At 51.9% G+C, this 14,473-nt stretch overlaps 1 protein-coding gene across 1 annotated transcript; it reads right to left on the bottom strand.

The window, feature by feature from the left end:
* Positions 1–2,600: 2,600 nt before the first annotated feature.
* On the bottom strand, positions 2,601–12,141 carry LOC141727254 (serine/threonine-protein kinase PAK 3-like). The gene is made up of 13 exons (XM_074533614.1): positions 11,877–12,141; positions 10,919–10,956; positions 10,390–10,512; positions 9,753–9,875; positions 9,345–9,525; positions 8,335–8,398; positions 7,056–7,104; positions 5,821–5,933; positions 5,181–5,298; positions 4,428–4,527; positions 3,803–3,999; positions 3,074–3,211; positions 2,601–2,690 (listed from the first exon to the last, which is right to left on the bottom strand). Exons 1-13 carry the CDS (start codon positions 12,139–12,141, stop codon positions 2,601–2,603), a joined length of 1,599 nt encoding a protein of 532 aa, XP_074389715.1.
* Positions 12,142–14,473: the final 2,332 nt, after the last annotated feature.

A 14,473-nucleotide genomic window follows, 5' to 3' on the forward strand; every position in this document is an offset into this window, starting at 1 on the left:
TGATGTCTTTGAGCCCCCACCCCGAGGCAATCCAGCCTGTTATGACTAGGAAGTCATTTCAGATGACTTTCCTGAGAAAGGCTGCTGTGCTGTCATTTTCTGAAACACAGTGAGAGGACCCCTCTCTGGGTGCCTGTTCCCTTCTCTGGCCCACATGACAGCCAAAGTGAGTCCATTGCCAGCAGGAGGGGTGTGCAAATGGGGGATGTCCTGGGGACAGCTGGCCAGCATGGAGCACTGCTATTGGCATGCCAACATTGTGGTGGGGAGAAAGCTTCTTGTGTCTCATTTGCAAGCTGAGCTCCCTTTCAAGCCCTTTCACAGTCTAGTGCTCTGTCAACAGTACCTGAGTTCCATGATGGGAATTCTCAAGTCCTTTCAAAGAAGCCTTGCCTGAAAGAGAACAGGTCTGGCTTGCAGAGCATTGCTCTGTAGGCCTTAGGAAGTCGCTTTGCCAGCCCTTACCCACCTACTGCTCAAAAAGCACATGTGAAAGAACGAAGCTTTGCCAGCTGGGAGAGTGCCCCAAAGAGAAGGCAGTTAAGGGCAAAAGAATAAGAATTATTTTGGCGTTGGCACGTCAGGTGCCAGGTGGATGAACAAAGCCCTCTGTAAATAGTTTAGCGGACAATCAGGGAGGGGAAGGTGCAAAGAAAGGAAGAGGTAGAAATATCAAAGGAATGAGAGGACTATGTACAGAAGTTGAAGGTAGCAAAAAGGAAACAAAAAAGTGTAATTGGATAAAATTCGGAAAAAATGAAGCAAGTCTTCTCCTGGTGCTGGATGGTGCACTGGGGAATAGTGTTGGCAGATTTGGGTGCCCATCCCAAAGCCATCACACCTGTTTTCCCTCTGCCCTGACGGGTCCAGGCAGGCTGTTGATCTGCATGGCCACTCCCAGTCAGCCCTCGAGTCCTCTGCTCTCCATGATAAGCTCACCTCAAGCTGTCTGGCTGTCACCCGTTGTGGCTTCTCTTCTCATGAGCCTTGGTGTTGCTGGTTGATTGTCTGATGTGTGGCTGTGTGGCCAGTTCTTGGCCCATGCCCTCCAGGACAAACCCCCACAACTCCCCATTGTTTTTTGTTTTATTTAAAACCCAAAGTATAACAATCATAGTAAAAATAATAATCTTCTCTTAACTAAAACCAATACAATATTCAATAGACTTTACCTAAACTTGAGAATTAATATAAACAGATGTGTTCATATTACAGAGCAGAATCAAGGAATACGTCAATACCATTTTCATTCCCCCTCGCTTCTCAGGGCCTGGGTGCTGGGCGGCTTCCCACCACTTCATTCCCCCTCACTTAGCCACAAAACAAAAGAGAACACAAAATCAAAAGGACTTGTAGTGGCACCTTTCCCCGGTGCCCTTCAGCAAACGCACAAGTCAAAAGAAAAGGTTTCATGGGGGACTAGACCGGGGGGGACCTTCCGGTGGGGCAGGGCACAGGACTCCTTGTGGGGGCAAGAGAGTCAGTCCTCCAGCTGTTTCATTGTCAGCTTTTCCTGTAGGTTTGATCTCTGAAACGTGTATTACAACAAGAATGGGGGACTCCTAATACAAGAGAATAGCAGGGGCAGGATTGAGGGCTGTCAGAAAGCGGGTTAGGGTAGAATGCAGGGCACCATGGCCGGTGCCATCCTGACAAGGAGACAGAAAAGGAGGGGAGATGGCAGATGGCTGGTGGCTCGCCGGTGCTCTTGAGCAAGTTTCATCTCCTGGCCTGTCCTTCTCAGGGATTGTGGGTTCAGGGAAGTGGGGGCAAACCACAAAAACTGGGAAAGGAAGTCTGTTGAATATTCTGCAACTACAATTTAAATTTAAATGGTTGTCAATTATACCATCAGTTACCGCCAAACATCGCAAAGTAAACGATTTTCAAGAATCACTGTATTGAACGTATCTTGAAACGATAAACAGAAATCCATGGGAGAGGTTAAAGTCTAGGGGACATTCTTCCAGGCCACAGCCCCAGGAAGTCCCCTAGCAGGCCCACAGACCTCCACAGTGGCTCAGGCAGGTCCCAGCTGCACAAGTTTTCATTCCCTCATGTTGGCCTTAATTCCCGTGGCAGAACTTGCCTTCCCGCTGGACACTCACCTGCGCCTGAGCCCGTGGAGAAGCCTGGCTCCCTCCCCCTCTGCCCACAGCCACAGCAGCATCCCCAGCAGTGACACCACTGCTCTGCTCCTCTAGTCCCAGCTGCAAGCCTGTATCTCTACAAGAGGTTATGGCCTGGAGGCAGTGAAGGAAGAAGACCTTCTAACAGGCTTCCAAACCCTGCCACAAACCCCATCCATGGGTCTTCCCACATCGAAGAAACACCTGCCCATTCAGAAGCAAATTTAGAGCTTATTCAGAGGCTGAGAACAAAGGGAAGCTTCCAGCACAGTCAAGGTTTTATTTATGACGGTATTTATTTTGACTACCAGTCTCAAGACACTACAACCTATGATCTATAATCTTGAAACTACAAACTACGAGCTATAAACTACAAACTACAAACTACAATCTACAAACTACGAGCTATAAACTACAAACTACGAGCTATAAACTACAAACTACAAACAATAACAATGGCCTCTTCCAGGGCTAGTATCTCCTGTTGCCCATAAACTGCTGCGTGGCCATGATGAGAGGTGTCAGGTCAGAGGTTGGCTTGGCTGATGTTACGAACGGATGCTGCCCAAAGAGAAAAAGAAAACATGAACTTGACCTTTCCTCACAGGCTGAAACAGGCTTTCTCTGGCTACCAGAAAGATACAGAAAGCAGAAAGGAGGGCATTGTGGGCACCTCTGTCTCCACATCCAGGACCTCGCTACATGAGGCAAACATGGCTCCCAATCCCACAAATCCATGAATCCAGATGAGGAGATTTGGTCTAGGTGACCTTGAAAGGCTCCTTCCAAGGCATCCTAGGCCAGGATTCTCCTTTGTTTTCCTTTGCAAGCCCCCAGACTGGAGATACTTAGGAGCGGGGCCCATCAGATGCCTTGGACTTGAGCAGATGAGGAGCCCCTGGCAGCGGGCAGCTGGCGCAGCCTGCAGCCGCTTTGCCTTTTACCTGCAGCAGTTCCTGGGCAGACCAGCGCCTGTCCTCGTCCCTCTCCAGGCAGCAGTGCAGAAAGTCTCGCAACCACGCCGACTGTTGCCTGGGCTTCTGCAGCTTCGGCCTGCCCCCGCTGCTGATCAGCTCTTGTACCTAGAGAAGAAGGAAGGAAATGCCACACTCTACCTGTCTCCTTCGCACCCCAAACTGCTCACACACACCCCCCTGGACAGCCTTCACTCTCCAGTGGCACTTCACTCCCTGCTACATCCTGGCAGATACATTTCCAGCCCCTGCTGAAAGGACCCAAAGCAGCCCTAGCCAGTCCAATACGCAAAGGCTCTTGCCTTCACCCCTGATTTCACTGGCTGATGAAATTAGGAGCAACTCCATCAGCAAAAGCACACTTGGCTTCTCTGAGAACTGACACCAGCTCTACAGGCTGGTGGATTTGGAGGATGAACTTTGGTCTAATTCCACTGTTTCCAAGGATTATTCCATACAATGCAGCTCAGCACTGCTCACTGCTCCCTTAGGCAAAGCTTCCGTCAAGCAAAAGGCATCACGATTCTTTGTGCTGTTCCTGCACTGAATTGGCAGAGGGGATGATCTGGACAAGGAGCACGAGACACTATGCAGCCTGGAACCTCTCATTTGCAGGTGTTCTAGCAAGCTTGCCAGGCAGAGCAATGGGAGCAGATTTGGTTTGGGTGACAGCAGAATCGGAGAGCAGTTGCAGCGCACCGTGCGGGAGGTTTCATTCCAGTAAGGAGGCGCCCCTTCCACCATCTCGATCGCCACAATGCCAAAGGACCAGATGTCCACTTTGGGGCCATAGAGCTTCCTGGTGAAGATTTCAGGCGCCATCCAGTAAGTGGTCCCGACAGCTGATCTCCGTTTGTTCTGCTCAGCACTGAGCTCAGCAGCAAGGCCAAAATCAGCTGAGGAGAAAAAAGGAGGCAGCGTGAGTGAGGAAAGCAAACAAAAGGAGTCCCCACTGTACCCATGTCCAAGAAGGCAACGTGGAACCCAGCTGCCATAAAGGGGCCATGCTGCCATTCCTTGGGCCTGCTAAAAAAGAAATGCAGAACTGGCCACTTAGCAAAAGCCCCCAGTTTCAGACAGTGGCTTTTAGTGCCCTGAAGCTGTTAGACAGTGAGTGCCTTGCTTGGGAAGGGACACATCCACAAGCCAAAGGCACTCCTGAGCCCTTGTTCCCAGCAACACCTCCCTGCACCTTGTGGCTGTGCTCTGCGCTTGCAGCAGGGCAGCCTGCGCTGCCACAGGCACCGTGCAGGGAACCGGCAGTCACCCAAAGGCAGCCCCACACCACAGCCTGCCACGGCTCAGCCTGGCCAGCAAGACCCACCCAACTTGACAGATCCGTCCAGACTCAGGAGAATGTTGCGGCTTTTGACGTCCCGGTGGATCACTTGCTTGGAGTGAAGGAAATCCAGGCCTTGCAGGCACTGAGAGAGGAAAAAGAAACACCAGCCTAAGTGGATTTCATCCCACAAGCAGGGAAGTGGCACATCTGCAACAATGCCACATTCCTGGGCCATGCTGAGCCATGGCGGGACAGGCTGCTGGCAAAGGGCAAGAGCTTGCAGCTCCAACACGAGGACAGCAGTGCCTTTCTAAGTGAGGGTGCATTTGCTTCTCAAAGAGAAAGGGCAATTGTTCCTCTGGCCACTGCCCTGCAACCACAGACGGAAGGAGCGCTGCTGCAGTGGCTGTGCTCTTCCCGGCCAGGCAACAGTGGATGCTTTTGCAAACAGCACTTTGGGTGCAAGGCTCTCCTTTGAGGCTCAGCTCTCTGAGAGTCCTGCAAGTATCTCTTTGTCTTTGCCACTTGTTTGACGTTGCACCACCAGCACCTTTGCCCTTCAGGGATGCAGCAATGCAGCACACACAGGCTCCAGGCAAGTGTTTAGAGAGGCAAATACAAACACACTAGAAGAAGGGCAGGGACACTGGCAGGCACTTCAGATGCTCTTGCTACTGCCAGTCATAAGAGAAAGGCAGCAAGGAGGCTCCGGAGATGAAATCTCTCCTCTCCTTATCACCCGTTTGGAAGGACCATCGCGACCAAGCCATGGGAAGCACAAGCACCGTCCCTGACCTCCCGAGAGACAGCTGCTATCTCTCCTTCTGCCAGACAAGTCTCCCTGATGACATCGTGTAAGGAACCTCCATCCATGTACTCCATCACCAGCCAGAGTTGCTCGTCCAGCAGGTAGCTGAAAGGAGGAAACAACAGCCTGGAGATGAATGTGCGCACTCGCACCACCCGATGCATTCTTGTTTCTGCGTCTCTCTCAGAGCAAGACAGGAGGAAGTGAGGAGTCATGCACTATGCTCTACAGGCCTTGAACTCTGGGCAGTCTAAAAGACTGCTTGGTATCCACACCAACACAACAGGCCAAGGGAAATAGAATCTACAGTGCTTTGTCAGCACTTCAGACCCATGGGGGAAAAATCAAACCCCAAACCAAAGAAAACCACGGGCAGAGAGCACAGGAACTTTGAGGCTGTTGGCTCGGTAAGATGGAGCCAAGTCCGGCCTTTCAAGGCGCCCTTCAGACTCGGTATGCCAGAAAAGATTAACACAGCCCCAGTGCAATCTCCTCCCAAGACGCTGTAGATCAGCCCAGAAACAGGAATGAACAGCTCCATCCTCTGCCAGCCACCAAAGGAGTGGTTGAACCTCTGGCTTGCAGGATGTGAATGACCTCTCGCGGCAGAACAGCAGAACCACTCACCTGTCTACATAGCTGACAAGGTTGGCATGCTTATTGCCACGCATGACCTGGATTTCATTCAGGCACAGTTCGCTGCCGCTCTCTTGCAAGAGACTAATTTTCTTTATGGCCACCTAAAACGACATAGAAAGCCATGAACCAAAGAAGTCTGTGGCACAGGACCACAAGGGCAACATGGAGACACTGATTATGGGATGATAGTACTGGGCTGGGCCAAGCTGCCTTGTGACAGGACATCAGAGCGCCTGCTTGGGCACCTCCCAGGACACAGAGCCACATACCCTTTGCCTTCCTTGGAAACCTGGGAGAAACACGCTCTAAGCTCTCCACCTCCAAGCTCTAACAACACTCACACTGCCCCAGGGCCAGTCTTCCCCCAAGGTATTACTTTATCATCGCCATGCTCATTCACACACCTCTTGCAAGCAGGAAGACATTTTGTGCTGGTAAAAATGGAGCAAAACTGCTGGGAAACCTTTGGCACTTCTAGGGTGTTTGGTCATTCCTCCAGCAACCACTGGCATTCTGTATTGCACAACAACAAAGCCAACTCTTACAGACACGACAGAAAAAATGCTGTCCTAAAAACATTCTGAGGCTTCTTCCCTTTAAGAAATACAACCCCAATACTACATACTTCACGGAGAAAATGCCTCCAACAAAGACAATCCTTGCACTTCCTCACTTCAGGAAGTATTATTTTGCTCCACTGAAATATCTTCCTTCACACCACTGACATTTGAAATTACTGCCTGACTGCTAAAAGACATAAGTCCTGCCTTGATCTCCTAGGCGTATACACCGGGCTCCGAGCAGGGCTTAGGCCCTTGAGAGACTCCTTGCAGACCACTCTCTCTGAGCACACTTCCACGGGCAGCACTGCAGGTGCCTACAGAACTACCAGCATGATTCCCATGTACTTGCTGACAGCCAGAAATGAGAACTCAGCAACCCTGCAGCCCCAAAGAGCAGTGCCATGCCCTGAGACACCAGCTGGGCGCTAAGACCCAGGCAGCGTGTCCTCCTCTGACAGCTACCGCCTGGCCTGCTTGCATTCCCTGGGGCAGCTGAGGAGGACAAAATCTGTCCCCACTCTATTTGGCAGGCGGACACTGCTCTGCACTTCATTTCCCTTTGCAGCAAAGCTCTACTGGCACCCAAAGCTCAGCCACAGCTCACAGCAGAGGGAACGGCACTCGAGAGCTGCAGAAGCTGCGGCCCTGCTTGACGCTTACCTCTTCTCCTGTGGCAGTCTCCACTGCCATGCACACCAGGCCAAAACCCCTAGAAACAAAACAGCAGCGGAGAAAGAAGAAGTCCTTTAGTCCCTGCAAGGGCAAGACACTGCCGTCCAATGGGAAGAAAGCCCCTGGGCAAACAGGAAATGGAACAGGACAGATTCTCATGTGGGTCTTTTCCCCCTTTTCTCTTTCTGTAGCTGTACATGTGTGGGTTTTTTCCAGGAACTTGCCGGTTGGGCCTTCTCCCATCTCTCCTTGGAGTCTGTCTGCCAAACTCAAGTACCACCACTCAGGCCTTCTGAGAAGCCTGAAGCCATGTAACAGCCATGGAGGAAAGCCTCTAGACACAGATTCCTTCTTCAGCTTGCTAGGAAATTAGTGTCCAGCAACAGCCAGAGCAGGCAAAGGCTTCCATTGCTGCACACACAAATGGAGAAGTCCTCAAAACACAGGATCCCTGGACAGCTGCGTTCTGGGTCCAGAGCATTTGGCAGCTGCTTCTCTTCAATGCATCAGGCACAGGGAGGACCCGACTTTTCTGCAGACTTCTTCTACATTTGGCTTCTCACTGAGGAAATGTTGCAAATCAGTCCCATTTCCAGGCAGCAGAGCCGGCTTTCAAAGGGAACGGCTTGGTGGATTCTTTGCAGGAAAGGCCTAAACCCGACAGGATGCACCAGGGGTCTGCCATCAGCCAGATGATGCCTTTTCCTCTGGAGTGCATTGGCACTGGGCATTGCCCTGAAGCTTTGTCTTGTGCCACCTCAGCTACAAAAGACAGCTGCTTCTTTCATTTTGGCTTTTGCCTTGTAGACTAGGCGGTGGCCATCCTGACCACTGAACCCTGTTTTCAGCAAACTACTGGAAAGAAATGTTACCAAGAGCTGTTCCCCGACAGCTGTCAGCTGCTAACTTGACCTTTGAGGCAACAAAGTTTCTCCTCTTTTCATGCCCATGCATTCTGTGTTCTTTTAAACCATGATAAATTATTTCTGCTGGGAAAAGCGGCAAACAGGTGCAACACACTTGAGGGGCAGGAGATCTGCCAGGTGCTGCTCTTTGCTGCAGAAAAGACATTGCCAGCATCCAGGTGTCTTTGCCATGCCTTCGAACCACAGCTATAAATGTTGACCAGTACTGAGAGATCATCAGGCATCATCTTAACGCAGTGTCTGAACAGCTTTGGAGCTTGCCTGACGTCGCTCTGGGGAGATGTGACACCAGCAAAATGCACAGGCCCTCCCTCTGAAGAAGGAGCTGTGGCTGCACTCACCCTTTGCCAATAGTTTCCACTTCTGTGTATACAGCCTCAGGATCTCCCTTGCTCACCAGCATCTCTGTAAAAATCCCAAGGAAAGATGCTCACTTCAAAAGAGATCCCACCCTGCAGCAGATCAGAAAGGCAGCCCCACTCTCTGCCACACCGTGCCCTTTCAACTCAGGCAGTCGGGAAACAACAACACCACCGCACCACCACCACCTCAAAAACAACAGAAGCAAGACAAGCAGCCCTGCAGCACAGATGGCCTGCACCAAACTAAAAGGCTAGACTAAAACCAAAGCACATGCAGAAAGAGTCAGAGGAGACGGGGATCAGAAACCTGTAGCCAAGAGAAGTCATTGTTGTCTGGAAACATTAAGGGCAGCAGGAAAAATAAAACCTTCCTATTCTTGGCAATCAACACTCTGTGACATTCAGCCAAACCTTGAATCCTTGCAAACATCAAAGGCATCTTGGCTCCTGGCATCATTGTTCTCAACAGCTGCCCTTTGCAGCACAGCAAGAATACTGCAAAGTGCTTCCAGCAGAAGCGCCATCTCCAGCTTTAAGCAGGACAATTTTGCCTAAACAATGGCCTTCTGCCTTTCAGGAGCAGCAGCTCATGTTCCAACCTAGTGTGATGGGCCTTAGGAATGAGGTGCCTCAGCCTTTAGGACAGGCTGAGTTCGTCTGACAGACGACCTTGGCTGTGCCCCGCAGGAGCTCCTTGAGGCCTGAGACTCACTGGCTGGGTCACGGCCTCCTGCTCAGCCAGAAACAATCTCTGGTTTGCCTTTTGCCTCCAGGGAAGCTCAGGCAAAGCCAAGCCAGGCTGAGCTGCTCTCAGAGGCAGGAGCAACAGCCCGGTGACCCCTCACCACCTCAAAGCACAACAACAGGTCCTGTGTGGAGGCCTCAGCACCTGGCACTCAGCCGGGGAGGAACAGGAGCTGGCACAGCTCATGCCGACACACGCACACACAGGGCGCTGCTCCAGCAGACAAGGATCACAAAGGACCTACTCAGCATGGCCAGGCACTTGTCCTCTCTCCTCTCTCCCAGCTGCTCTCTGCTGCCAGAGGAGCTACTCGTGCTCCAGATGCACGAGCTGCTCACACTTGACTTGCCAGCTTGGGGACTGGAGGCTCCTTCAGAGCCTTCTGCTGCAGCTCCTGCAGGTGCCAGGACAGAGGAGGTGGAGCTCTGGGACAAGAAATGAATGAGGGTCACAAATGTTCCTTGGCAGAGATGCCCCTCCCATCCCATTTCAAATGCAAGCCCCTAGGAAGATGCTGCTGGCCACATCCAGGGCTCTTCACCTCTCAGTTTTGTAGCCCGCTTCTCCAGCTCAAGGCCCAGAATCCAAAGGCTGCTTTTACACCACGCACAAAATGACACCACAGACACTGCTAAGCAAAGCAGGCACTTACTGATGATCTTTGCTCTGGCCCTGGGCTGACAGCAGGGGCAGGTGCATCGGCACCTTCCTCCTCTTCAGCCTCTTCCTCGGCTACAGAGGCAGCCAGAGCAGGTGCTGACGCTGCCCTTCTGCTCTGTGGACACACAGCAGCATGAGGGACAGGAAAGAACCTATAATTCACAACCTCTCCTATATTCTGCTAGAGGCCCCGCTGCATCTCAGCTGATCCTTTAGCTACTGACAGCTGCTCTCTGTGCAGGGCCAGGTCCCTCCTGGGGACAGTGTCTCCAAATATCCTGCAAGCTTCTGAACTGCACCTTTGCACTGCTCTCTTCACTGGGGACAGGGAGCCTGCACAGCCCCTGGGCACCAAGGGCCTCACTTGTAGCCCAGGAGCATCCAGAGACATCCTAATGCTACCTCTTTTCTCTTGCTAAGAAAAAATCACAGCCCCTTTCAGAACGATAGGAAGGTGATGCCTAAACATCCAAGTTGCACACCCCTTTTCCAGGCCTCACAGCCTGGGGGAAGGGCAGGAAAGATTCCAGCCCTCAGCATCTTCAGCCAGGCACGGGAGGTGCTGTCTGATCAGAAACTTGCAGCTATGCTTTGCTCCAGCCACAGGAATACTCAGAGCTGCCACTTACTGATGCTGGATGCTCAGGCCCTGCAGTGGCAGCAGGGGCACTTTGCTGGGCATCTTCCTCCCCTCTGGCCTCGTCTTCAGAAAGACATGCAGCCACAGGAGGCTCCGAGGTTCCTTTTGGGCTCTGCAGACAGACAGCAGTGTCAGGGACACGTAACCTTCTTTATATTCAGCTCTAGAGCCCGATGCACTAAGGAGAAAGCATCTGCAGAGCAATGGGATTCTAAGCTGCTCAAACTCAAGTAAAACGGGCCAATTTGATGGGACTGCACTCTCTTGCACAGGAGAAATTCCATCATGGCTTAAAGCACCCAGCAGCCCAGCTTTCAGCCGCTTGAAAGCTCTGGAAAGGAACTGGAGAAAACAGCCTGGGGTTCTCCAGCTCCTGCTGCTGCTGCCTCTGCTGCAAAGGGCCTGGACTGTACTTTCATTCATCCAGCCAGGCTGGCACTGGACTGCAACAGGCCCAGCTCACAGCTTGCTCCACAAGTGTCAAATGCCGCCAACGCCAGAGCCTCTTTGCCACTCACCCAAAGACCGGATTCTCTCCAGGCAAGGCTGATGTGACCTGCAACACACAAAGGAAAAAGAACCAGAAAAAGCTGTAAGAAAACTGCCTGTGCTGGCCAAGCCCACCAAAAAGTCAACCCAAAGACAGATGTAGTGATGCTTTCACTACATCCCTCCAACAGCATCCCTTGTGGCACACAGCAAGCAAGACAACAGCAGCACAAAATACTGCCTGCCTGGTGTCTACCATTTGTCCTCTTTGGCCACTCAACCCATAGAAACTTGAGACTGAGAAAATCTCCAAGTGGTTCTCTAACAGTCAGTGCTTCTGCCCCACCCCAGCCTGCAGCAGCTACAGCTCCTCTCTTTCCTGTACTTCAGTTTTCTCAAGACATTGCATGCAGCCATTGCCATGAGCTTACTGGAAACCTTTCCCCAGGGAGGCTTCACCCATGTCCCCCTGAGCCATGGTGGCAGCTCTATGGTGACACAGCAGGGGAACAGCTCCTGTGTCTGGGAGCATACAAGAACTCCTCTAAAATGTCTATCTCAGAGGCCTTTTCCAAGCGTGTTCTGTAATTTCATCACAGAACAAACGGCTCTTTTAGCGTGCAGGCACATGCTGGGATGAGGGAATGCAGACAAGAAGACTTCAACTGAGGGACTTTCCCTCAGTCCTGGAGAGCAGTGCACAGCTTTTACAAGGACTCCTGCCAAGCTCTCCCAATCTTCCCATCCTGGATGTTGTCTTGCTGGAGCCACCAGACTGAGGAGACTCCAGACTCCATTGCCTATGGAGGCCATGGCACGGCAGGAGCGGAACCCCTGCAGGCTTACATTACAAATGCTGCCCACGCCCCACTGGCGAGAGACACCCCCTTCTTAGCTGGAGCTCGCGGCAGGGGCGTTATCCAGCTGAAGGCCTGTTTGTGGCATTTCGGTTTCCATATGCTGCACTGAACAAAAACGTCTACTTACGTGCCAGGTGGGTGAAAAAATACCCAGAATAAGCCACAGTAAAGGCCGTGAAAGCTGCAGCACACACTCCCTCCATGGCTTGAGCGGCGCCAGTCAAGTCTGCACCAGACAAGGCCTGTAGGGAGAAAACAAAAATATTCAGAGTCGTGCCGCCAGAGACCTCGTCGCTGAGCAGGTTCCCCTGCAGTGAGCGTGCACAGAGCTGCTCTGCACACTGAGCCCTGCCGGGCCTCGGCACAGCAACTCTGCCTGACAACGCTGCCATGCGGCCCTGACATCACAATAGCAGTGCCCTGGGCTGCTTTGTGAGTTCATGCACAGAACCCCACCTCCTCTACAGAGAATGCCAAAAATACCCTGCAGAGATCTCCTCTGCTACAAAGCAACACAAAAAGCCCTCCTAGTCCATAACCTCTTGCTCAAGGCATCTAAAATTACAATCACATTAAGCCCCTCTAGCCCAAACTGAGAAAATGAGCACTGAGAAGGGACCAGGATGTGAGGAATCACATTAATGCTCTTTGGCCTTTATTGCTTCTGAGCAAAAACCAGAAGGCTTCTTCCAGCTGGACCTTCCTTAGTTCTAGAAAGCAGGAGAAGCACTACTTCAATTACATTTAGAGGTCTCTCCCAGGTGCAGTGTTGAAGCCGGTTTGAAAAACTAAGGAGACTTCCACTTGAGGCAATGCGAAAACCCTTGTATTTAGGGTGAGTCAGAACACCCACCCATGATCCTCTTGTTCAATTATTCAAATTATTACTAGAAAGTTCTGGTTTCTCTGTATTACCATTGGATAATTATTACTGCTTTGCTTGTAAAATTTCTAATCATTCCTTCTTGTCGGATCCATTCCCCAAAGCCCACCTTAACCCCTCCCCTTTTGGGAATGTAGAAGTATCGCTGCAGACCCTAGACCCCGGCTTTTTCAGCTTCGTTCTTTGTACTGTGCACACTGTTTAGTTTGTTGTTTTGCTAGTACAATTAAGTTGCTTTTGTGAACAACTGGATCAAGCAGTGTCTCTCATCAAAGTCGCCAGGGTCGTTCTCAGGAAAGCCACTGGCCAACTACCCAGGAAAGGACCAGAGGGCTTCAGTACAGAGGCAAGGCCATGCATCTTTCAGCACTATTTATTCAAAGCATTTTACACCACAGCCATGGGTGTGATTTCAGCAGGGAAATGCCATGACATGAAATTCAAGGAGGATCCTTCTCTCTGACTCACTCTAGCAGAGAGGCCTTGGCACCAACGCAGCACCACCATGTTTTCCCCCCACTTTTGTCCTTCCACAGTAAATTTTAGGACACGGGGCTGAGAGGAGTGGCACTGAAGTGACAGCTCTGACACACAGCTGAAACCATCAGGGCCAGGGTGGCATGTGGGACTGATTTTCTGCTCCAGCAGAACAAGGCAACCCAGAGTGGTGACACTGATACCAAGTGAGTTCAGCCAAGCCCAAAGGGAGTCCAACCAAGCCAAGTGCAGCCCAGCAGGGTGGCAGGACGAGGCAGCGAAGCGGCAGATCCCATTCCCACACACAAGCCCAGCGTGGAGGACTGATGGCAGCAGCAGTGCCAAACAGAGCTCCACAGCGAGAGAGAGACACCCATCACCATCGCCACTGCCACCACCACTGCCACAGACAGGGAGCAGCAAGCGGCCATTGCCGCTCCAGAGCTGCTCCAGGCAGCACCAGCAGCGCCAATCTACCAGCAGAACCATTCTGGAAGCCCTGGCCATCCTGTCTTTGCTCCAGGGGCGCCATGTGACACTTCACCTTGCTTGGTGAAGCCATTACATCTTTTGCACAATCTTCTTCTTCTTGTCTACTGCTTTTTGGGTTATTCTTGCTCACTACATTGCAACTCTGACAATCTCAGAGTCTCAAAGATTGTTTTTTCCATTGTCCCCCTACATTGTCATGGAGAAGGTGAGAGGGGACTGGCTTGACAAGGACTATCTCAAGAAGAGGACAAAGAAAGGAAGGAAGGAAGGAAGGCCTCAGAAAAGAAAATCCACCCTCATGCTGCCTCTCTTAGAAGCAGTAAAAGTGAAAGTTTCTTAATATCCCTCCGCAAATCTCTGGAGTCCTGACAGCCAAGAAGCACAGGAACCTGGAAACCTTGTTGTGAGACACTAGAGGACATTGCTGCCTCAAAACCTTTCAGGCGCTTGTAGGTGGGGAAAGGGGCAGGTCAAGCCTTGCTCTGCTGAGGCGATGCCCTACTCTGCACACCCCACACCCCCAGGCCCGCATCCCAGCCCAGCTGTGGCCGCTGATCCCTGGCACACCGGAGACAATGCTCCACACCTGTGTCTGGAGCCCCAAACTGCAGCAGTTCATGGCCTGAGACCTTAAGTCCGGCTAGTGAGGGGGCAGCCAACAGCCCACTGCAGTGGGGGGAGTCAGTCCCAGTGGCAGGGCCCCAGGGCTGACTGCTTCAGGCACCCCTAGGCATCAGAGGCCTTGGGCTGTGCCAGCGGGGACTAGGTCTCGGAGATAGCTGTGAAATTAGGCGAAGAATGGAGAGCCGGACACTTCCTGGGATCCAAACAGGTTTAATGCCTCTGGAAAACCAAGGGAAAGTGCCAGGGAC

The sequence above is a fragment of the Zonotrichia albicollis genome, chromosome Z (assembly GCF_047830755.1).
Source record: "Zonotrichia albicollis isolate bZonAlb1 chromosome Z, bZonAlb1.hap1, whole genome shotgun sequence".
In the NCBI taxonomy this organism is placed as follows: Eukaryota; Metazoa; Chordata; class Aves; order Passeriformes; family Passerellidae; genus Zonotrichia; species Zonotrichia albicollis.

What these genes read in the sequence shown, in the direction of transcription:
- LOC141727254 (XM_074533614.1), bottom strand. Translation starts at nt 12,141, where the DNA reads ATGGCAGCGTTGTCAGGCAGAGTTGCTGTGCCGAGGCCCGGCAGGGCT. An exon ending in GGAGAGAATCCGGTCTTTGG is followed by an intron (nt 10,513 to 10,918) that starts GTGAGTGGCAAA and finishes GTCTGTCTGCAG; the next exon opens with AGCCCAAAAGGAACCTCGGA. An exon ending in GGAATGAAACCTCCCGCACG is followed by an intron (nt 3,212 to 3,802) that starts GTGCGCTGCAAC and finishes CTTCTTCTCTAG; the next exon opens with GTACAAGAGCTGATCAGCAG.